Genomic DNA, 23,757 nt, shown 5'->3' with positions numbered 1-23,757 from the left:
CGCCTCCCCTCTCGTCCCTCAGCCTCACTTGCTCCCTTTGCAACAGGTCTGACAGCCCCATCCCTGCAACAGGGACTCACCAATGTGCCACAGATACCTGAGCCAGAGCAGAAGCCCAAGAAAGCCAGCTAGGACACAGCTCTCCTTCTTGGCAGCAACACAAGCAACTTCCCTCTTCCTCTCAGACCACAGCAATTCCTTCTGGGCAACATGGTGTCAGTGGCGTAACGCTATTGCCCTTTCCCTTCATGCCATGATCAGGACATGTCTTTACCATATGAAAGGCCACACTGTCTCACATGCCACCACATGGAGCATCTGCAGCATGGCAATTCAGCAAGGTTCATTTGGTAGTGTTCATTCACCCTAACAATGTAGGGAAAGGATTCTGATTCCGGCTCTGCATGGGAATTTCATCTGTCACACTGTGGATGTGGTATTATTCACATACAACAGTTAAATACCACGTACAAGTGCAGTGAAAACTAGGGAGATCCAAGCTCACAACTGAAAAGGGAGCTTTTGTCCTGGCCACACTGCAAAATGTCAGTATCTTTCCTGAGGGGGCAGACAGAAATCACCAGTGGGCACTGTGCCACTCAGAGCACTGCCAGAGAACAGTCGAGAAAGATACCAGTCCTAAGTCCATCTTCAAGCAAAAGGGACTGAGGCCATATTCCTTAAAGACAGAATGCCCAGAAGGTGCATTACACTGAGGAAGTGGTTTGCATGGCCAGAGGAAAGTGATGTAATAGTAAAGTGGACAGAACAACACTAAGACAATAAAAAACGTTTTGATCAACATTTTTCTCATCACGGGCTCTTTCAGAATACTCTGCTCGAATGAGAAGCACAAGCTGAGGAGAATTACAGAATTTGGGAGTCTCGAACAGCATAAAAAGCTGCATCTGTAGTCTGGCTGAAAAAAATTTTCACAGATCTGCTTCTCTCCAACAAGAAAGGGAAAGCAGCCCTCCTCTGCTCTACAAGGCCATTGCAAGGTGCTCAGACAAGGTAAGGGGTATGAGGATTGAGGGTCATGTAAGAATCAGAATCACAGAATCATAGGAGATTAAGAACCTTAAACAGCTGTAAATCATGACATACAAGAACACCGTCTATGCAAAGACTGCATTTGGAGTTTATGCTCAGCTGCAGGTATTCAGAGGATAGAATTTTGTACTACTTGGAAAAGCCAATACATGATCTGTCCCAGGCCTATGCACAAGGAGAGAGAATTGGAATTTAGCCCAGAATTTGTTCTGTTGTAGCATTTGCAGTCAGTCCAAATTGGAGGTATCCAGAGGATCAAGGTCTGCTTCCCGTTTCTTTGATGTCCTGGTATCGTTCCACTCAAACCAGTAGATTATCAGTTCACTAGCATGAACACAAGGTGATCCAGACCCAGAGCATTTGAGCTAATATTCAACCCTTTGCTCGTGCTTCATACAACACATAGTTTGGAGAAAAAAAATACATACTCTGCAATTCTTGGACTCACTGGCTTGGATTAAATCATTTCAATCTTAGCTCTGAATTTCCTCTGCAGCAAATGTTAATAGAGACATCAAACTTGTTCTCACTTTCGCATGAACCCAGCTTTGTTGAGGTAATATGCAGTAATGGCAGCCCAAATTTCAACCCAAACCGCACCACTTAGCCTGTCTGTCCTCATTAGCTCTTGGAGTTACGAATGAAGCATCAGGGCAGAGCTCTCAAACGTCTGCTTGGCACCATTCAGTTACAGAAATTATGGTCAGTCTCTAATTTGCAGATCCATGAATTATCCTTGGTACCCAAAAGATATTATCTGGAAAGGAATCAAAACTCTGCTCAACAAAATATTTATATTAGCTGAGAAAACCAAACACTCCCAAGAATGGAGCTGGCAAGCTTCCCCAGAGTCTCTCTGCCAGTGTGTACAGCACAGAAAGCAGGCCCACCTACCACAACCCCTCTGTGCATGCCAAGGGCTGGTTAGTATTTTAAGGACAGTGCCAGCTATTTGTAAGGCCTCAAAAATCTGGAAACTTTGGAGCGCAGGAGCCGAATGAAGGATCTTGGGAACATCTCTCTTGACTCTTGGGCTGTGTACTTGAAGTAGTTCTGCGGATGTGCCAACACATCAAACAATGCTTTTATCAGCTTCTTGTCCTAGAAAAATGAAAGCAGATTTTACAGTAATTCCACGGGGAAATTAGGGTCAATATCACCAAAGCTTTAATGACTGGTAAAAGATTATAGACTTTTTACTTTCCAAGTAAAAATGTCTTAGGAGCTCACAGACCAGTAGAGCAAAGCTGACATTCAGGCTCCTGGAAAATGACTGGAATTTCACATTTATTTTAATTAGCAACAGGATTTCTTCCTTTCTCATATGTCCAGAAACAGCAAAGAAAAACAAAACAAGAACTGAACCAACCAATTAAAAAAAAAATAATAACACACCAAAACCCAAAATCCAAGCCCACAAAAAACTATAGCACCTTGGAGCTGATATCCAGCAAAAGAAAAGTCTACCTGGAATGACATCCACTCAGTCTACCCACCTACCAAAGCGGCAGGTGTCTATTGCACCAAGGAGCAGATCAGGTGCAGAGCAGGAGACAACCTTTCTAGCATGTAGATGTCATTTTCATTCAAAAGCAACATTTTAGTGGAAGGAACATACCTTAAGTATTTCTTGATGATTTTCAGATGCATAAAGTCTACCATCCCGAACGATGTCTTCTATTAGTTCTTGATAATCCTCTATTGAGAATGCACAAGAGAGTCCTTTGCATGTTCATTTCATTGCCATATTTGATACCTCCCTTGGCTATACAATGAAGCCCTACCCCCAGAAAGAACCAGTGGTATTTGGCTCTCATATCAGCAGTTATTCCAATGCTGCACTGTTGGAACTTATCTGCAAATACCCACAACCCATTCTAGACTTCTTTCTATAAGAGAAAAAAGGTAAGAGGAAGCTTTCTTAAAAGGCAAATTCCCTGGCCAATCAGAACTCAAAAAGCTTCAAAAGGAAAAGCATCACCTAAAAACTACCCACTGTTAATGAAACTCTACAGATCACCATGGAGGGGCACTCATTCACTACTCCAGCATGAACAGAGATATGCCACGTTACAATCACATCACTCATGCTGAAGGACAAAGCCTCAGCTCCAGTCTCTCTCTTGATGTCTCTCACAAGGATCAGAACAGCCAGAGTTTCAAGAACAGATATGTTTCTCCTCCACTACAACCACCACTGCTTCACTAAAACATTTCTCTAAATCAGCTTGTAAGATTCAGGAGCAAAATACGAGAGAACGTGGATGCAGACAGTGACCTCTCTGATACCAAATTACATCTGATATCAGCAACACAATCAATCACAGAGGTATTTTGGGCTCTGACCAATTCTTAACTGGGAGCAATCTGCTACCCAAAGTAACCCAGAGCTGGGAAGGCATAAAAGTATGTAAAACCCGGATGCTGGCTCTAAGCTCTGCATTTTGCCTTTGCAAGTCAAAGCCCAGAATCTCAGCTGTTTGGTTAGGTTTGTGAGAGGCTGGAAATATGATTGCACTTAAGACTGTAATGCAATCCTTAACTTAGCTATAAAATAAAAGAGCTACTGGAAGTGCTCTACCAGTGAACTGCTGAGAGCACTGGGTTACCCTGCTTCTTAGTGAGGTCAAGGAGCCCACAAGGAGTTCTGCACTGCTACAGCTGCACCGCTCCACACACATTCAGCTGTTCACATCCACTTACCATCATACGTTACGTAAGGAACTTGGAATCCTTTGGCACTGTTCCCTTCATTCGACTTGAACTGGATCCACAGCTTCTTAGACCTAGAAGTGAAAGCTATTGGGCGTTCGTAGGTCTGACAGGTTTCATAGGTGGTCACTGAGTTGGAAGAAGCTTTAAAACAAAACAAAACAAACAAAAAAAACAATAAAAACACAATAGGCAGTTACTTGACAATGCCTTATGCTAGTAGGTGTATACGAATTAGATTAAATTACCATGACAAGAAATGCATGCTACTGCTAAAACAAACAAAATAAACAAACAACAAAACAAAACAAACAACCCTCCTTATATTGTGGCAGGCCATCAGTGGATCATAGAATCATAGCACAGCTTGGGTTGGAGGGACTCTAAAAGCCCACTCAGTTCCAACCCCCTGCTGTGGACAGAATTGCCACCAACTAGATGAGGATACTGAGGTCCTCATCCAACCTGACCATGAACACCTCCACAGCTTCTCTGGGGAAAGAAGGGATGGCAAGCCACCAATGACTAGCTTCTTAGTCCAGAAATATTTTTTCTTCCTCTAAAAAAAAAAAACAACACAAAAACAGTCTACTGCTTGAAGGATGTGCTCATTCTAGAAACTGAAGTTATTTATGCACAAATCAAGCACCGTAGAGACCAGCAAGCATCCCCTCGTCCAATCCCAGGCTAAAACTGTTTTGCATGATCCATGACTAGTTGGCTTGAATCATCTACCCCTTCTTAAGAATATTTCTCCCGTTTCACCTGAGCAGCACTGCCAAATAGAATTTCCCAACTGCTATTTACAGAGATCTCTACTCTTAAGTACAGGACAGTTGCACTACATTTAATTTTTGCAAACAGCAATGCATGTGAGAAGCCTGTGTTGCACATTGAGATAGGTACCATGTGCCTCAACATCCATTTCAGACTTACAGCTTTTTCGCATCACCAGGTAGTCCCCACACTCATCTTCTATTGGCAGAAATATTTCTGGAACCACAATCAGAATGCGGCGTTTTGGCGGTGGGTTAATGTTCCAAGTGCATTCAGTGTTTGCAGGATAGTCCCCAGGATAATTGGGTGATTCAATATACCCAGTGTAATCTCCCAGTTCACCTCCACACTGCCTATCTGAAAAAAAACAAACCAAAACAGCATATATGACCAGATAAAGTGAGGGCATCCTTCAGATCTTCATGCAGATGCTTTCAGAGGCAGTAAATGATTGACAGCACACACAAACTTTTCTGTCTATATCTGATGCAGTTTCTTTCAACAAGCTTCACTTCTGCCTTTATGGTTTAATTGATGTTAAGAAATTATAGAATCATAGAATCATTAAGGCTGGAAAAGATCAGAAAGATTATCTAGCCCAACCATCAACCCACCACCACCATGCCCACTAAACAATGTCCCTCACTGCCACATCTACTCTTTTCTTTGAACACCTCAAAGGATAGTGGCTCCACCACCTCCCTGGGCAGCCTTTGCAAAATATAGATTATCCTCATTTAATACAGCAGGTACTAGTGACCAGGCCACAGGCAAGTAAAAAGGTAAAAAGGAAATAAATCAAGGTGCCAAGAACACAAACTTGTTCTGCTGTGTACTGGGAGAGAAGATTTAACAGCATGACCCAGGGTGACCCAACACCAAGACACAACCATCATTCACCCTCTCAGGAATAATAAAACCAGTCTGCAGAAATGGTCTCCCATGAACTTCAGTAAGTTATGCGGGATGAGATGCAAGCAGGCAGCAAAAAAAGACCAACACCACTGCTTTCTCTCCAAGCTCCCTGTATATTTTGCCCTTAAGGCCACTCTGAATATTGATCGCCCAGTCCTTTCATTTGTGACAGATGATGAAAACCTATCTTGCTATACTTACTTTTGCACTGTGTTATATTTGTGGATCCGTCATAATCTGTTGTGGTATTTCCAGGGCAAGAAATACAGTAATTCTGTCCAAACTCAGGCTGGTACGTCCCAACCATGCAGCGAATACACCGATGAGTTGTCGTATTGTAGAAATGACCAGGTGAACACTGAACTGGGGAGTATTTAAATAGGCAGCATGATTAACAAGTCAGGAGCACAAGCCATATACTATCTTCACTCTCAACTCCATCCCCATCTTGTTTCTTTTCATTCATAAGACTACAAACAAATCTTTTCCTATTCCTTCTGCATCATTTGACAAGTTTACTTCTCTCAGCTCAGCTTAACTTCTGAATAATTTATTACGTTGCCTTTAAAATGTAGCTTTCTGTGCTGCACAGGCTCTCATTTTTCTTTTTTCCCCCTCTCTGTTCCTTTCAGGATCTGCTTACTCCCATATAACTACCCTTGTTTTTTATTCCAGCAGCTCAGTTTGGAGTCCTTCCCTATGTGATCTACTGCCACTCCATAATTCAAAACACTTCAAACACAAGTTCCAAACAGTTTTTGCCCCTGCAGTTCCACATCTCATGTGGCCACACGCAAAACCATGAGCTCTTCATTCTAGTTGATACAAAAAATTCTTTGAATACTCTAATTTGAAAACTGGGCCTTGTTTACAGACCTGTTTTTGTTTGTGTTAAATAGAACTAAAATCAAGTCCAAAGTATTTACTCTTCTCTTTTTTTTTTAGCACTGTAACTTTGCAAAATCAAATACAAAACAATATTTAATGACTCTTCATTGAAGAAATCAGTTCATTGGAGAAATCAGTGAACTATCACTTTACTATCAGTAATTCTTCAACCCTGCTGCAAGATACATCTACTACATTGCAGTTTTCAGCAGTAAATGTCTTTGACACAAGAGAGATTTCTTTATTCAAACCACCACTAAATGTTTCTATCAGGACCATATATCTAGCCCTTATTTCTATTCAGTTACAGTAGATTTGCTATTAACACTTTTTCTTGGTGATCTTGATGTAAATAATGTTCTTTTATCCGTGTTTTAAGACATTGAGCTATAATCATTAACATTTCATCTTTTCCACGGGTACATATTTTTCATCAACATTTTCAGACAGCCTCAAAGCTCTCACGTTTCTACTTTTTATATAAATAAAACACAAGAAATTTCTTCATTCTTAAAGGTCTGATCCCCCCCCCTTGATTTTCCACTCCTGGAGGAAAACCTTGGGAGCAGATCGCATGGCAGCTCCATAGCACTCAAGTTTAGAGGATCATTTGAAGTACTGCATAGTTAAGATGAATAACAGCTTTGTAGTTAGCTTTTTAGCCATCATTAACATGAAAAATTATTTTCTTATTTACACTTCAGAGCTGCAGTTCCCTCCTACACAGTTTGAAGTCACTACTTAAACCCAAAACATCAATACAGTATAACGGTCCAAATTTTCTCTCGGGAAATCTTCTTATTACTCTTCTCTCATATCAAACTCTTCTCACATCAGTCACTTCATTAACCAACTTTCACGCATCTCTCAGTCTCTCCTAAAGTCTTGTGTAAAAGTCAGTTGTAAAAATAATTGAGGCTTTACTGAGTTTCCCTGCAGACAGACCAAGCCCACCAACTCTAGGACAGCTGGAAGAAGAGATCCTTGGAAGAGCGACCTTTACTGAAACGTCCTGCATGTAGCAGCAGCAGCACAGCTTTTCCATCAGAGCAGTAGAGTTCACCAACTCTTGGTCTTACCTTTGGTCTCGCAGTCCTGAAACAAGGATGTACCGCTGTGTCTTGTTGCCAGACCCCCTCCGCAGGGGAAGCAGGACACTCGCCCAGCTTCAGGCTGGTATGTTCCAATGGGGCACGGCAAACAGGGCTTGAAACCATCAGAGGAATATTCACCTGGAGAGCACTGATCTACAGAAAGAAGCACACAGGAGCTTCAACTCACACACTATAACAGAGATAAGCAATGAACCTACACAGGACCTAAAACTCCACTGTGCAACTGCTTTCCTCTTTAACCATAAGGACCAAGGTTTCAGAACAGAATATGAATGACAGAAAGAACTCAACACATACACTGTACGCTGCATATCTGACATGAACACTGATAACCTCTGGTGCTGGTGAATTCTGGTGGACTGGAGCAGCCTTCACACTTTGTTGCAAGGCTACGCTGGGCACTAAGCCTTTCCAGTGCTTTCTGTTAATCTGTACAGAGCAATAACATAGAAATTAACTCTTCTTTCTAAAGAACTCTCAGACCCTTGCTAAAAGAAAAAATAAATACTGAAATTAAGACATCAAAAATGTACTTCCAGATTTCTAAAAGTATTTCCATGTTAGTAATTAGTGAGCTGCTGTACTTCATACCTGCTGAGGTTACTAAATTGTCCTAAAAGCTCAAGTGCAACCAGGAATTGTGCAAATTCACTAAGCATCAGATGTGACTTTTAAAGCAGAAATATTCTTGCCAATAGTGATTCTTGGATAATGATCACCTGTGCACTGGATAGTTGTGTTCTGTATGATGCTTAGATAACATTAACTAGACTGAATTTACTTGAACACAGCATGATATTATCCAATAAACCCAGGAATACTTACGGGTATTTACAAAATCTGTGTTTGAAACTTTTCACAAAAGAACTGATTTCAGTTCCAGTATTTAATAATCACCCTGTTCTTGAAGGTACAAAATAGTGTTGCAGTTGTTCAGCCATGCTGAAAAATTCTGTCCTTTAAAAGACCTGTTACAATAACAAACTGTTAGTTTTAGTTTATAGCTCCAATAAATCACTCAGTGAATAGCTGTTTTGTGAGGAAGTTAAATTGGCCTTGGCTTCATTTCAGGATATATGACTAACAACAAGCAGGGCATTATCTACCAGTCATGATCAGTGATTAAGAATTTTGCTTATTGCTGATAAGAAGAGTGGAGTTGTGTTTTTCCTTCACTTGATAATAAAATACAGCAGAATTAAGCAATGCTCCATAGCTTATCAATGAAAACTAGTGCAGAAGGAGACTGTAAGTTTTTCCACCACACATCAAGTCTGCTCTCGTAAGTACACACATTCATGTACTCCCAAGCTTTTCTTCATTTTATAAACATTTCTACAGAACACTCATCACTCCTTGTGCTACTTAACAAAAAATGGATGAAGTAAAGCTTCCACTGCAACAATCCCAGTAAGGTAAGGAAAGACAATTACAATTCTGTGATGAGGAGATGCAATCAAGGTTACTAAGGGTGAATTTGAGATACAGCTACTGGCTTCAGGAACCAAGAGGCAATGAAAAGATCAGTGACAATCTCTTTCCCCACAAAAGCTCTTTGGTTCTACAGGCAATCCACCCACCAAGTATCCTCACTGGAGGCTGTCTGCCTGCTCTGTCCCCTCCCTCTGTCTTTTTCCCTTCATTTTGATCATGCATGAAGTTCAGATTGTTTACGTGTGTTTTGGGCTTGTTGCTGCTGTTTTGTTTTTGAACAGAACACTACTTTGCACTGATACATATAAAGTCATACAAATTCCACCTTAAAACTGTTTTCTGAACTTTCTGAGTCCAGGCTGTTTAAGAGGGAAATGTGTCCCAGGCCTGGGAAAGAACCAAATCCTCATCATTTATGTGAAAATGTTACATTTGAGAACTTATGCCATCAGTTCTCTTCTGACAACTTTACCTCTGCATCTCCTTGAAAGCTCACGCTGTAAAATTGTAAAGCTTCCTGTGGTATAAGAGTGAATTAATTTAAAATTTTTCAGAATCATTCAGCAAAGTCCATAATTTTTGGAAATTTGCATTGAGTAAGTAAAACCTAAAGGTTCTCCTTGGACATCAGTGAGACCCTGAACACCCTTACAGGCACTGCACAACTGAAGTCTGAGAGCAAGGGAAAAAAGGGACAGAAGCATCAAAGGGTCTGTTTCTGTGCCCTTCCACCATACTGGGACACACTGCAAGTTCCAGCTAATTTTTGGTTCCCAGGATTCTGAGGATTGGGGCAAGAGTCACAAGTTATTTGTGCTTCCTCATCCTGGTGAGTTCTATTAGGGCATCAAACAGCTTTCTCATTCCTCATCATAGTACGTTCCCACACTGCAGCTAACTAGCAACAATAAAAAATATCAGTTCACTAACATTTTGCATTTGTGGCTTCAACATTAAATCAGAAGGCCAAGCAGTGAAACTACTGAAGTAGTAGATCCTTCTGTAGAAATTACTACTGAAAAATAAGAATGCATGTTGAGGCAGCAGCAGCTTGCTGGCAGACAAGCCAGGCTAGCAGAAGAGTCAGTCCCACTGGACAACCAATTGGCTTGTCCATGGAGTTCTGGTTTGTATGATAACATGACCCCAGGAAGGAGGTGCTAGCCACCCCCTGCTCAGAAATTACTTGCTGTCAGGGCCCTAGCACATGAAGCTGCCTTCTAAGACAGGGTGGGTGACAGGAACGCTGGCTGCTTTCACAACAAAGGTCACTGGTTTATTAGTTAGCATTTGTGATTGTGGCTTCTGGGATTAGGGAGCTCAGATCTAGATGGAGAGGCCTACTAGGATACACCACACCTTTTTATGGTTTATAGTCTAAGAAATACATTGGCTTTTTTTACTCTACTATCTCAACCCAAGCTTTCCTAAGCAGCACAGCTCCCCAGACAATCTGAGCCACAGATGCGTTCCCTATAAACTGCTCCCGGTTCCTCCCCAGAGAGGAGACCCAGTCCAGGCACATCATGCCACTGGAACACAGAGCAGGGCTAATGAGGAAAGCATGTTTAGAGACTCATTGCACTCACCAAGACTCAGTTCAGCATAACAGACAGACTTGGTGTTAGGTTCAATTACAGTATTGTTAACTGTGGGGACAATACATCAGTACCACAGATATCATCCCACAGAAACCTGCAGGACTGTTCACGAAGTTAGGTTGGCACAAATGAACCCTCTCTGAAAAACAAAATAAAACTGAGTTCAAACTTCTCACAGCATTTGTTTCAATGAAACTAAAAATGCCTATGAACCTCTAGGAGTTTCACAGAACTAGAAGCTGCACAGTGTCTCTCCCTCCTGACACATGGGAAATACGCACTCAAAACAAGATCTGAGGATGTGCAAATAATGGCATAAATCAGAATCCCCCTTGCTGGCTTTTTTCAGAAACCGGATTGTTTTTCTCCAAATGAACAAAAGAACCAATTGCCTCTAGTAGACTTCACTTCTGCAGCCACTGTCTTTGTCGGCCTTCAATGCCCGTTAAAAAACTGGTCTTGAATCTCATGCAGCTGTTTTAAGGGGGGAAAGGAAAAAAAAAAGAAAGAGTGAAAGCTTTTCTGATGCAAAAACAAGAAAAGAAAAGAAGAGGGGGCACAGGGAACCGGGATTAAGGGTTACAAAGACACTTAGAGGCTCTTCCTCCCTTTTCAGATCATTGGCCTTTGAGTGTTTGCTCCTCTAGACAAACGCTGTAGTATTTCAGTGGATAAGAAGGTGAACCTTATAAAGGAGGTCATGATCCACCATTTTACCATTTTCTTAAGAATCACGCCTTGACTTTATAAGGATAATTACTGACAACAGGCACAAATCAATTCTGAAACCTCATCCTTATGTTATTGTATTGTAGCAGTTCACACACTTAAGGCACATGAGACAGTTATGTCTTAAGGATTTGTGTCTTAAACCTATGGTTGCAAGCAGGCTAACAAGCAAAAGGCACTCTGACATTTAATCATTTATTTTTTTCTTGTCAATTTTATAAAAATATAAAAAATAAATGCAATTCAGTTCTCCATTGTGTGGAAATACAACTACCAATTGCAACAACTGCAACGGCAGTCAGCACTTTCCTCTTTCTGTATCTTTCATCATACTTCCATGGTGTCAGCATCTTACCACATTTAAGCTTTGAGACTATTTTGTTAACATTTTGTCTGCATCCTCTAAACTAAGGGGACAAAACTGCTGGATGGTGAGCAGAGAAAGGCATCAGCATCTCCCACACAAGATAAAGCTGCAGATATCAGAGCAGTACCTATGCCACTGCTGTTTTCATGCTTGCTGTTCCCTTAAGAGGCAGCTCTTTGGATTAATCCCTTTGTAACTGCAGCAATGTTGTGCTGACATATCCTTCTACTCAGCAAGTTCAGGGAACGTTACTTTCATTTGTCTCACTTCATTTATTAAAACATTAATGTATCTAACACAGGTATCATAGAATCCTTAGACTTGGAAGGGACCCTTAAAGGCCATCTAATCCAACTCCCCTGCAATGAACAGGGAACACAAAAATACTAAACACAGAAAGTTGTACTTTCAGCTCCATGGGGCACAATCAACATATGACAGCACTTTAAGTGATGGAAAAAACAGATGAATTGCTTGTTGCTTCTCCCTCAGTGGAAAATACCAGAAGGCCCACAGTAGCTATCTTTTTCTTCTCTTTCTGTATGGATGTCACTGTTAATCAGATTATGACAAGGAATTGTCAGTATTTGAAGAGTTAGTCTTTGGCCACATGTTTCAACTCTAGCTCATACTGAAGAATAACTACTTGTAGCCTGATTGGTGAATGAAAACCTCATTCCCCTCCAAGACAAATCTGCTCTCAAAGCAGCACACAACACTTCCAGCATCCTCAGATGGTCCAGTATTGAAGCACCACCAATCAAACAGGCAAGTTCTTTTATGATAAGATTTACTGCAGTGTGGAAAGACACACACTCTGCTATGAGAATCCAGAATTCTCTGGGAAGGTTGATTCAGGTTCCATTTCCCGTGATACACATTAATAGAGACCTACAGTGGGCTGCTCCATGTAGGTCATTCTCAGGACTTCACAGAATTAATGAGCCATTACTAAATATGCTTCCTCATTGGCACTGAGCACACAGGGTAGGAAACTACAACATCTGGGGCATAAAGGCGTCAGAAAAGTCTGAACAGGACTTGATGCTGAACAGCAAACTTGAAATGAAATACACCACTCCTTGGAATCCACTGTGAATTCTCTTTTACTATCAACAGCTGTTAAAAGAACAGCAGACAAATGTGTAACCACTCAGCCCATTAAGGATGATTACTTCTAATCCGTTCCTGGTGTCTTTCTAGATCTTCTGTTCTGCAGCATGTCCCACTATGGTCAGCAGGACTTAAAGCAGGAAAACCAGGAAAAGTACCATTTCAGCTGAAGTGAAAGCAAATGCAGCCCCAGTTACCTGAGACAAGTGGGTCGGAGCAGGCACTGGGCAGGCTTCCCCTCTTACACTGCTCAGATTCAATGAACGTTACAGACAGTGCTGTGTCAGTAGAAATCTACTGCAGACGGAGGGCCAGAACAAGACCGTCTGATTCAATAAAGCTGTATTTACCCGGACAGATTCCAAATATCTTGTTTTAAAACACATATTTGAAAAACAGTGAACTGCACTCCACTCACTATATGGATCACAGAAGACTTGTTAGTCCCTAGCCATATTTTTTTTCCACCACTGCTTTCTGCCTCTCTGGTCAGACTGAGTAAAATCCCTTTGCCAAAGTTCACAGCCTGTCCTGAGAACACATGCCCCAGTAGCACTGGGTTCATCTGCTGACCCAGTATCTCTTGCTATAGAGTCACTTTCACACCAGAATCATTACCATGCTTGGATACAGAAGGCTACCGCCTTCCCAGTAGCTCTCAGCAGCTCTGCAGAACAGTCAGATCAAAACAAAAGGAAAAAAATTCTGCTCTCACACACACCCAGGAGCTCGTTTCTTTCCCACCTCCCCGCTCTATTTCTCAGCTCCTTCTGACCAGCAGTCAGATAGCAGCAGCAGTCGCCCAGCATTGCTTTACCAACACAATTGGTTTTTGTAAGGAAATGAGGCATATGTAATAGCACTGCCTCTGCATGTACTCTTATGTTCCCTCAGCAACCAGCAAACTTTCAGTTTAGCTTCCAGCAATGTGACAAAAGACGTGGAGAGGTTTCAAAGGTACCAGGTTTCCGTAAGCTTAATGCAAATAGGTGGAGAACATTAAAGCGGAGAAGAGAGATGTTAGCATCTATTCAAGTAAAAGGTGTTGGGGAGGCTCCACCCTATTTGATCACAGCAGATCTGCAGAAGGACGTAGTTTGAATCACTCAGCTAAAGAAAAAAAGATCAATTTGGCAATCGCACGTTTTCAGGCATAAGGCCCTCGGGGAATCATATCTTACAGGACTCAGTGCTCCCATCAGACCCCGCCAAGATGTGGAGGATGAACCGTGGCACCATTTCAGCAAAACGAGAGTCTGGACCTTTGCAAGTTCCTCTTCAAAACACTTGTCTTCATATGCTCAGTGTCTCTGGCTGCTTTTGCCACAGACAGGCTATCCCACTGACCTTCTCCAGAAGGTCCCTTGCTCTCTGAACTAGCACAGAAGTGCCACGTAAGCAGCTCATCAGTAATGAGAAAATAAATTGGCTCTGTGGCTACCTAAAAAAATAATCGTTTCCCTGTTGTTCCAATTCCTAATTGTAACTCACATTAGTTGAGGACAAAAGCAAAGATGATGTTTTCTCTGGGTGCATCTACCTGTAGTGTTTTTAGTTTACTCATTGCTGATTTTTTTCCAGATTAAGTCATAGATGTGCTTGAAAGCATTGTACTCCATACAACAGATTGAGGCAGAGACATTTTCAAACCACTCCTGCAGCATCAGACACAACAGCTTGAAAACATCTACCTAACCTCAGCATGATGAAGGCTCCAAAGTTTTTCAGGCTTATTATAATGCTACAAAAAATTATATCATAATGCACAGCTCTTTCTGATAGAATTCCCAACTAATTCCCCTAAATAGATGTTTTAAACAAGCAAAAAAAAGCATTTTTCTGTTATTTGCATTCAAGTTTTTCCAGAGTTAGCAAAACTAGATAGGAAAATCTATCCTAAGCCTGAGTGGGATGCTGCTGGAAGAGGTACTAATTCAGTCTGACAAGCGTTTTAAAGGCTTGCTGATTCACAAAACCACTTACATGCTACACACCCTATGCAGCCTCAGCTAGCTGTCATGGCTGTTAGACCCCTGTTAAGACAACATCTGACCCTTCTCCTTAACTTTTGTGCTTTGGAAGTATTTATTGTGGGTTTCACTATGGCGGTGCCCTTTAGTGTCATGATAATTGAGATTTTTTCTCAGTTCTGGCCTACAAAACCCCTTTTCTCTGTGAAATTGTAACTCTGACATGAAGATTCTCTGAGAATCAGAGCTTAACCAGCAAAGAGAAATAGTCAGCAAGATATGAAATGTTCACAAGTTTAGAAACACAGAGTTATGGATGGCAAATGCAGTATTTTATAAGTAACACTGGTGATCCCCAGGCAACGGTGCCCGCTGTTAAGCCCTCAGGTTTTCTACCTTTGAGTTTTCCGTAGGTTTTGCATCACTCACAACAAAGTACACTGTGCTGAGCACTTATTCCATTGTACTACAGCAACTGCCAGCAATAAACACACAGACACACTTATCACTAGCACAAACAGTACGCCTTACTACACCCCACACAGCCCTCCTGTCTCCTGGAGGAGCCTCCAGGATGCCTCCACACTTGCCAGATCTGAGCAAAACCTCACAATGGTTCGTTCCTAATTTACACTCACTTACCACATCTGCTACCCACATGCATCTGTCCCACACCACATGACTGCTGTGGCTCTGACAGCTTGAGAGACTTCCTGGCCACTTCGTGGTCCATGCCAGAGACACGGACACGGAACTGGTCCCTGTTGACTGTCTTCCGTAAGGTTCGAATGGTTTTACGGAACCTCTTCTCTGTCTTTTTTCGGGCACAGCGCACATCACACGTATCTGAAAAGTACCAAGGGTGAAACCTGAAGAAGTGACTAAGCACAAAAGTCCACCCACTGCCACTCACTGAGAATACAGCTTTTGTGAACAAGTCTTATGGAATGGACAAAACCAGTGGGCTTCAAGAAAATTAAACCAGAAGACTTTAATCCATGGGCAGCTCTTTGATCTTAGAAACCATCCCCATCTCTCAGCTCTTTTTGAAGCGTGAAAATTCGTTTTCAAAACAGGAGATACTTTTTATTATCACTTTGCATAAAGATAGAAGTGAAAAATACAGAAGTTAAGAAGCAAACCATAAGAAGCTTCAAATCGCACCTTGGATTATTTTCCAACCAACCTGTCACCTCCTTTTGGTTCGTTTCAAGCTCAAAGTCCGCAGTGATAAAAATCTCTCTGGTTGCTGGTAGTCTACTGAGGTCTCCATGGACTTTCTTGCCAGAGCTGCACGTTAGGTTTACATAGTGGAAGCTCTCCATTACTGAGTTATGTCTCTCTGTATGAACAAAATTAAAGGAAGCAAAAGCTTGGCCAGCTATGTTATTAGATACTCGCTAGTCTTCGGTGCATATTTAATCACCAAAACTTCAAGGGGAGCAAAGGACTCACTCCACGTGCCAGTAAACAAACATTTTCTCCAGTTTCTCACTGGCTGTAACCTCATGCAGAATCGTGACTGCAGTGCACCTATGGATGTACTTTGAGTTGGAGCCCCTAGAGCTGCCCTGGCTTTGAGACATGCATGATTCAGTGCTAGGATTAGAGGTTGGCTGCACTCAGCCTGCTTCCCATGGATTTTGCTAAGCAGGTTCCAGTGAATTCCCTTTATACCATGCAAAACATCTTAAAACTGTAACTCTGCCTGCACCAGGCAGGCTGCTGGAGGGAAACGATTCTGCACACACATGAAGCATTATGCATAAATGCATTAGCTTATAATGGTGTTTAAATTAAGTGGTGGCTGCATTCACAGGACACTTAGAGATCATTTTCAAATCCTCCAAGAGGGAAACAAGATTTAGTTAAAGAAAACATTCAGAATAAGCTCTGGTTCAGGAATAAGTATTCTTCACTGGAGTACCTAGCATAGTTCATCACTGTTACTCTTCTAAGGACAAACAAACTGACATGCTGATTCATCATATTATTAAGAAACTTTTTTTTCCCCCTAAGTATCCTCATTTCCTGCTGACTTTGTACATTCTGTCTTGGAACAGACAAAGAGCTGACCTCACTATGTCCATCTGGGGCTGCTAAAGTATAAGAGGAAAAGAAAAGAGGAATAAACTTGTAGCAATGAAGTCAGCATAGGAGGCCTGGAGCATCTTCACTGAGGCATCAGAGAGGAAGGAGCAGGCAATAAAGGAAAGAAGAGAAAGAAAGGATGGAAAGGAAGGGAAGGACAAAATCAAAAGAACAAAAGTATGGCTGATTTTACTGGAAATTTACTGACAGTGACACAAACAAAAAAGAAGAACTTTCCTAGCAAACTCTAAGGTTATTCAGAGGAAAGTCCTGTCACTTAAAACACCTACTGCAAGAATCTTGGCTGGGAAGGAGTGTGATTTATGAAGTCAGTAAGGAATAGAAAGTTTGCAGCCCTCTTCGTGCTTCCTATCAAGGAAACATTTAATAACCCCACAGATATGACTCTAACCTGCTTACCTGCACGTTTATATTCATACCTGGTATCATCTGTTCCAGGCCTTCTTGAAACATCTCAGTCTTTTTCAAACTACATTTTCCTTCATTTAATTTAAAGGTTACACTTATCTTGATGGTTGAAATATCTTCAGAAAGAAACAATTATATGTTATTTTACAAAGGGAATGGAAAATTTGGAAAAACCTAGTATCACATCACAGTGATGTTATCAAAAATATACTGACATAAAGGGAAAAGTGGTCATCACAGAGGATCTAAAGAGATAGCAGCTTATTATTGCTGTGAAGCTGGTTCTCAACTGGAGTTGGAACAAAGTGTGACGGATTTCACTTAAAATAAAAGAGAGACAGAACAAGATCAAATCAAGAACTGCTTCTGGGCAAAATCAAATAAATGTTCTGAAATAAAAAGAGATACTTCAAACAAAACTAGTTCAGAAAGTGGTTTATGCTTATATAAAGTAGCACTTTATCTGTTTAACTTCAGATGCTTTCTAAACTCCACTGTCCAATAACTCAATCTAGAACTCAACCAATGCCTTCAGTTTGGATGTCTGAAAAGAGCCACAGTACTGCTGGCCTCACAGTTCATTTCACTGCTGGTCCATTTCTCTTTCCTTATTCTTAAATCTTAGATCAGGTGATGCTGATAAAGCAGTACAAGGGGAACTCTCAACTGCAATCATGATCTGCAGTCAGAAAGTCGAGGAAAGAAAACAGAGTGAGCAAAATGGAGCAGAAAAATAGAAAGAAAACCAACAGAATGCCTCTATTTCAGTCATCTACTGAAAGAAATCAGTCACATCATACATCAGTAAATCTAGTAATTACCCAGCCAAGTGGATGCATTTGTATTTTGCTGCTTTTTCTTAAGTTGAGATGAGCTGCCACAGGTGAGAGTGTAGGCATCTTGTGTTCCTAACAGACAGATGATACAGACAGTAAAGACATAGGCTCTGTGCACAGACTGAAGACTCCTGTCGTATAAGAGGCATTCTTAATTTGTTGATCTGCATCATCATCTTTTTCAGCCATGTAATTCATAAAATACTTGACAATAGTTTGTCTTTCCCTAAGTGATTAGAAAGACTCTGGAAGGAAAGAATCATTCGTCCCAAAAGCACCAACCGAGACCGCGTGCTGCGTCCTGAGGCTGGAAGGACTGTGCAGGCAGAGCTCAGGCCCCACGCAGGGCTGGAATGCCTCCCTGCCATTGAGCCGTGGCTCTCAGGGCCAATTAAGGAATGGCCCAGGGAGCACAGAGAATTCTGCCTTGTCCTCTTCAGTTTCAAAAAGACGGTTGTCATGAGAAGGAATCTGAGGGTAGAGTGGCTATAAAGGACAGGGAAAGGGGGGCTTTCCTGGAACACTGGCTGGGATACAGCCCTTTATCTGTACTAAAAGAGGAAAAGTCCTTCTTGATTATCTGTTTCTTGGGGCATCCATGACGGTTACGAGTTTTGCTACTCTATCTATAGAATCATATGCTTGGGCTTTTTTTTTCTCTTTTGTGCTTAGTTGCTGGTTTTTTTCCTTGTTGTTGTTGTTCTTTGGACTTACCAGAAACTATCCGAACATCTGAAGAGCAGCTTAAGAAGCATCTATCACTCCTGCCACTCTTCACGCAGTGCAGCAATACCTTGGGTGACATATTATCAGGAAAGGACTCCTTTATCTCTAAACAGGATAAAACAAATACTCATGGAAGAAGTAGAATGTATACACACATTGCTAAGAAATGCGTATGCAGCTTCTTATGCAGGTGGTACCAGAGAGCACCCATGCAATTAATAGGCTGTTTAGACAGAAAAGGAAAGCAAGAAAACATCACTGAAAGATCCCAGTGTCCATCAGCAGACATTCTCATGCAGGGAAACAACAGGGAATAAATAGATAAAAGCATATGAAAGAACATCAAAGTCCCTCAAAGTATCTCCTGTTTTTTTGCATTTTTTACTTTGTTTGTTTTTACCAGTTTCATCATCAGTACCATCATGCCTGATTAAAAAGTGAAACAGAATGCAGGGAACAAAGACTCCTACCACTTAACTGGACAGACTAATATTTCAGATCTGACTACAACCACGTGGCCTTCAGACACATCAGGAGCAATAATGCATTTGCCAGGCACCTTACCAACACAATCCTTTTTATTCCAGTGTAATTTGTAGTTAGAGTGGCACAGGCATTCATAGTCTCCTGGTGTGTTCACACACAGCTGTTGGCAGCCACCGTTGTTGATGCTGCATTCATTTATGTCTGTAGAAGAAAGGAAGTACTAGATTTAGAAAGTAACTTCTACTGCATTCTAAGACCACTAGATAAATGTGTAAAAAATACTGCTTAGTAGAGTTTGGAAAAGCTCTTAGGAAATCCATCTTGAAACAGCTCTGTTTTCATGGAAATCTTTCAGTGAATGTCAAAATGAATCAAATGTTTGGGGAGAGTTGATTCTTAAACCACATGTTAGAAAAAAATATATCCAGTCTCAGCAATACGTTAACAAATTAATGAAAAGGAGAACAAACCAACTGTGTGTTGCACTGCATTTAGATAATTAATATTTCTGTTTTGGAATAAAGACAGATAACACAGACAGGATTCATACTGAGAATCCTACTAAGTGTTCACCCAGAGATGTCAATCACAGAACTCTATTTAATATCAAGAGGATAATCACCATCACCCCTTCTGGCCAACTGGCCAATTTCAGGGCCTTGCCCAGCTCAGTAACTGCCAATAGAGAAAGAGGAATTACCAACAACACAACATACTGCTCTTGGTGCGCTGCTGTTTGCTGATGCAGAAAATTACTTCCATTGTGTAATCCTGAGCTCTGTTGGAACTGGATTGGCAGTTCCCTCCTTTACTACTTTCAGGAAGTCTTTTGGACTTTCGACTGAATTTCTGGGCTGGAAGGGTTGAGATTAGTGACATAAAGTCCATCTGGAGGCCAGTTACCAGCAGTGTACCCCAGAGGTCAATGCTATTTATCCTCTTCATTAAACCTGGATGATGGGACAAGAGTTCATCCCCAGGGACTTGGCAGATGATACAAAACTGGGAGGAGTGGCTGATACACCAGATGGTTGTGCCACTATTCAGAGGGACCTCAACTGGCTAGAGAAATGGGCTGACAGGAATCTCATGAATTTCAACAAAGGGAAATGCAAAGTTCTGTTTCTGCTTCTCAGATCCACTCTGATGTCTGCTTGTCTCATCTCCAGTATCTTTATGGTAATCATACATAGAACTACAAAGACGTCACCATGGAATTCCCAGTCAGTCCCAAAGAGTCCCAGAAAGTTTGCCCAACTGAATATATTCAGTTCTACATAATTTTCTCAGTGGTAATCAGAGTATTTGTCACTGTTTTTTGATATTTGTTTCCTCCTCTAGATAAATAATCATTTGGAGACAACATTATGAAATAGATTACCAAACTGAGCTGGTTTCAGGGTAAACACATGGCACTGTCAGAATGAGGATAGCACGCACAGTAATGAGCAGGTGAGGAATGATGAAAAAAGGCTACACCTGAAATCTGTACTATTTCCAAAGATACCACAAAATATGCTCAAATCTTTGGTTTTGATCGACTTCTAGGTAGGGTCTGAGACAATGACATTCCATTATGTCCAGCACTTAGTGTCTTCCATGTGTGTCATAAGGTACAAACTCAGTACACTTAACGGCACTGACAACAGCTGGTAATTGCCCGCAAATGGAGGAGTTGGTGTGGTACAAGGATTAGCATCTGCACAGGAATATGGCATGAAGGAGCAATTAGCACCCAAGAGATAAACTTCAGTTCCTTTTCCCCATTGGTGCTCAAAAGAAAATCGAATTAGTGCAGAGGAATTCATAAGAAAAGACTTCCTTTGGCAAGTAGAACATACAGTGTTACTCCCTATCTACTCAGATATATTCCCTGATTACCAGTATAAAACAGCAATGCTGCAACCCTTTAATCTTCTCCACAGGCTTTTTAGAAGCAGAGGCTAGGATAGATCAGACACAGAGTGACCCCCGAATTGTTAACTTCAAGTACAAGTGTGCTCATTTCACCTTAGAAATAAATAGATCTTACTCAGAATTAAGTAAGCAGAAGCAGTCAGCAAGATCTTGCCTAAAAAGTTTATATGAAATAGGTTCATTTCTATTTAGTGCTCAGTTACCCATGCTTCCATTTGGTAATTCTATAAATTTGCCACAGAAATATCAATACTTTACACACGCTAAGCTTCCATCTTCCACCTCCCTCTGTTCTTGAACTTTTCACATAGCAGAACATTTAGGAGAATTGTTCTCGGCCAATGTAAATTAACATCAGCTAGAACTCCAAGCTGCATCATGTAATGATTTGACACATACAAGGATAACTCACATAACTGTAATTCTTGAAATCACCCAGAGAATCCTGTTCTTGAAGTCCTACTCAACTCACTATTCATTGCAGTCAATGAGACTTCTGCGTGTGAAGAATCTGTCTAATTACAGCTTCCATGTCTAAGTGCAAACCAGCACGCTGCCAGCATACAGTGTATCAAGTTTTTCTACCTCACCTCCACAGTGTGTGAAGCCATAGAGAGCATATCCTTTGTTACATGTACACTCAAACGTGCCCGGATGATTGATGCACGTATGGTCGCACGTCCGTTCAAAAGAGCATTCGTCGATGTCTGGGAGTATTAAAGGGACACATCAGTATCAGTCAGCCTGACTAGGGAGAGCTCATGAGCTAATAAAGCTGGACAGAAAGATGTGCAGAATTATGTAAACTAAGCAAATTCTTTTAAAGTAAATAATGCAGCAACATGAAACAACTTTCAAGAGAACAGTTGCTTTGCCAAACAAGCTTTTTCTTGGCAAATATGAAAACTGTTGCTGCATTTTAACAATTATGTTCTAAAATAAATTGCTCCTCTTCTTCATGGGGAAGAAAAAAAAAAACTGGCAGAAACCCTTTTAACAGAAGTCTGCATGCAGTCTGTGGAAAGAGATTTACCAAAGAAAATATTGTCCTCATGTTTCCCCAGAGATGAAAGTGGGGGCTAAATCCTTAATTCTGCACTAGTATGCAGTCCCCAAGTTAAGGCTGCTGACACCCACAGAGTTCTCTGAGATATACCTGAAGAGACTGGAACAATTCAACCCAAACCATTCTATGATTCTATTATTTTTTCCATGGATCCACTATATTGCACGTTTAGATTTCAATGTTGGTTTCCAAAAGCTACTGAGATCTGTTTTTTCCAGTGAAAACTTTCCTTGGCATTACAACCACTTTGCACACATCCTCTTTGTATAGTTAGTAAAAATGTCTAATCATGACCTCAGTAAATGGAATGGTAATATGATAACATTTCCATCACTTTCTAGGGCACTAAATGTTACATTAATCAAAGGCATCTAAAGATCTTGTGACAGTATATTGAGTCACCACCCCTGATTGTGTTGAAAACCATTTGGATGTGGTGCTCAGGGCATGATTTAGCAGAGGGTTGTTAGAGTTAGGGTAGTATGGTTAGGTTGCGGTTGGACTTGATGATCTTTAAGGTCTTTTCCAACCTGAGCAATTCTATGATTATGCGTGGACGAAGAGATACTGGCTTATTTCTCCCTGTAAGTTATACTAAGAACATTAATAGTAGGGAGGAAAAAAAAGGGTTATCCTCATAAGGATATTTTTGAGATGATGCTATCTCATTACGCCACTAAAAATACCTCCTACAACAGTATCAAGCCAACTGTATTAACAGTTTCTTCAGAAATTAAAAAATATGTATTTAAAAATAAAACAAAAACTGAGGAATGGAAATTATTCTGGAGTCCATTATCACTTCATCATTGTAGTAGATGTCCAAACCATGCTGATTTGTCCTACTTCTATTGCCTCTCTTCAGCATACATACCTTGACAAGACTTCTCATCTGTTAATAATTTAAACCCTTTTCTGCAGCTGCAATCAAAACTGCCAACAGTGTTTTTACAGAAATGATCACAGCCTCCATTATTGGATTGGCACTCATCAATGTCTGTAAAAAAAACAAGCAAACAGAAAAACCATGAGTAAGCAGAATATTTTCCACATACTCCCACTGTCAGCTCCAGAAAATAGTCACATCCAGCTGATGGGGAGAAGCCCAGAAACAAAATCCAACAAACCTATTACAAATTTTGAAGTTAGATCTGGCTCTTAAGAATGACCTGGCCCATTCAGCCTCGTGACTGTGTTACTGCTCTCATTCATCTTTTTTCTGTCAGCTATGTTTCAGTACATATATGCACGTAAGACCACTTCCCCAAGCTTTGTTTGCCCCAAACACTCAACTTAAATGCTCGTAAAAGTAGCAGGTTTTAGCCCTTTCAAAATTGTCTCCTCCTAATTCTCCTCCTCCTAAGCCCTACATAAACGTGACTCGAGGGAATTCCTGATTTGTCCTTTCCATGCTAACATTAAAATGAGTCCTTTAGCTAACGTTAATTGACTCAGGCATGGGGATTCCATCATTTTTTGCTAGCAGAACATTTAATTATAATCTTAACATTTAATTAAAGGAAAACATTTTC

The 23,757-nt window shown here is 41.0% G+C and overlaps 1 protein-coding gene across 1 annotated transcript in view; it reads right to left on the bottom strand.

Moving 5' to 3' along the window:
- Positions 1 to 787: 787 nt before the first annotated feature.
- Positions 788 to 23,757, bottom strand: part of SCUBE2 (signal peptide, CUB domain and EGF like domain containing 2) — a 42,129-nt gene continuing 19,159 nt past the window's right edge. The window contains exons 9-22 of the mRNA XM_031553363.1: positions 23,100 to 23,222; positions 21,750 to 21,866; positions 19,321 to 19,443; positions 18,745 to 18,861; positions 18,016 to 18,102; positions 17,206 to 17,310; positions 15,861 to 16,016; positions 15,317 to 15,520; positions 7,425 to 7,592; positions 5,659 to 5,820; positions 4,702 to 4,899; positions 3,757 to 3,909; positions 2,672 to 2,751; positions 788 to 2,154 (exon numbers count right to left, since the gene is read on the bottom strand). Of these exons, the coding sequence (XP_031409223.1) occupies positions 2,002 to 2,154; positions 2,672 to 2,751; positions 3,757 to 3,909; positions 4,702 to 4,899; positions 5,659 to 5,820; positions 7,425 to 7,592; positions 15,317 to 15,520; positions 15,861 to 16,016; positions 17,206 to 17,310; positions 18,016 to 18,102; positions 18,745 to 18,861; positions 19,321 to 19,443; positions 21,750 to 21,866; positions 23,100 to 23,222 (1,946 nt within the window). The 3' untranslated portion in view covers positions 788 to 2,001. The remainder of the gene's footprint in view (positions 2,155 to 2,671; positions 2,752 to 3,756; positions 3,910 to 4,701; positions 4,900 to 5,658; positions 5,821 to 7,424; positions 7,593 to 15,316; positions 15,521 to 15,860; positions 16,017 to 17,205; positions 17,311 to 18,015; positions 18,103 to 18,744; positions 18,862 to 19,320; positions 19,444 to 21,749; positions 21,867 to 23,099; positions 23,223 to 23,757) is intronic.

Source organism: Meleagris gallopavo, chromosome 5 (assembly GCF_000146605.3).
Source record: "Meleagris gallopavo isolate NT-WF06-2002-E0010 breed Aviagen turkey brand Nicholas breeding stock chromosome 5, Turkey_5.1, whole genome shotgun sequence".
Taxonomy (NCBI): Eukaryota; Metazoa; Chordata; class Aves; order Galliformes; family Phasianidae; genus Meleagris; species Meleagris gallopavo.
The sequence above is the reverse complement of the archived record's forward strand: the minus strand, read 5'-3'. Positions and strand labels throughout refer to the sequence as shown.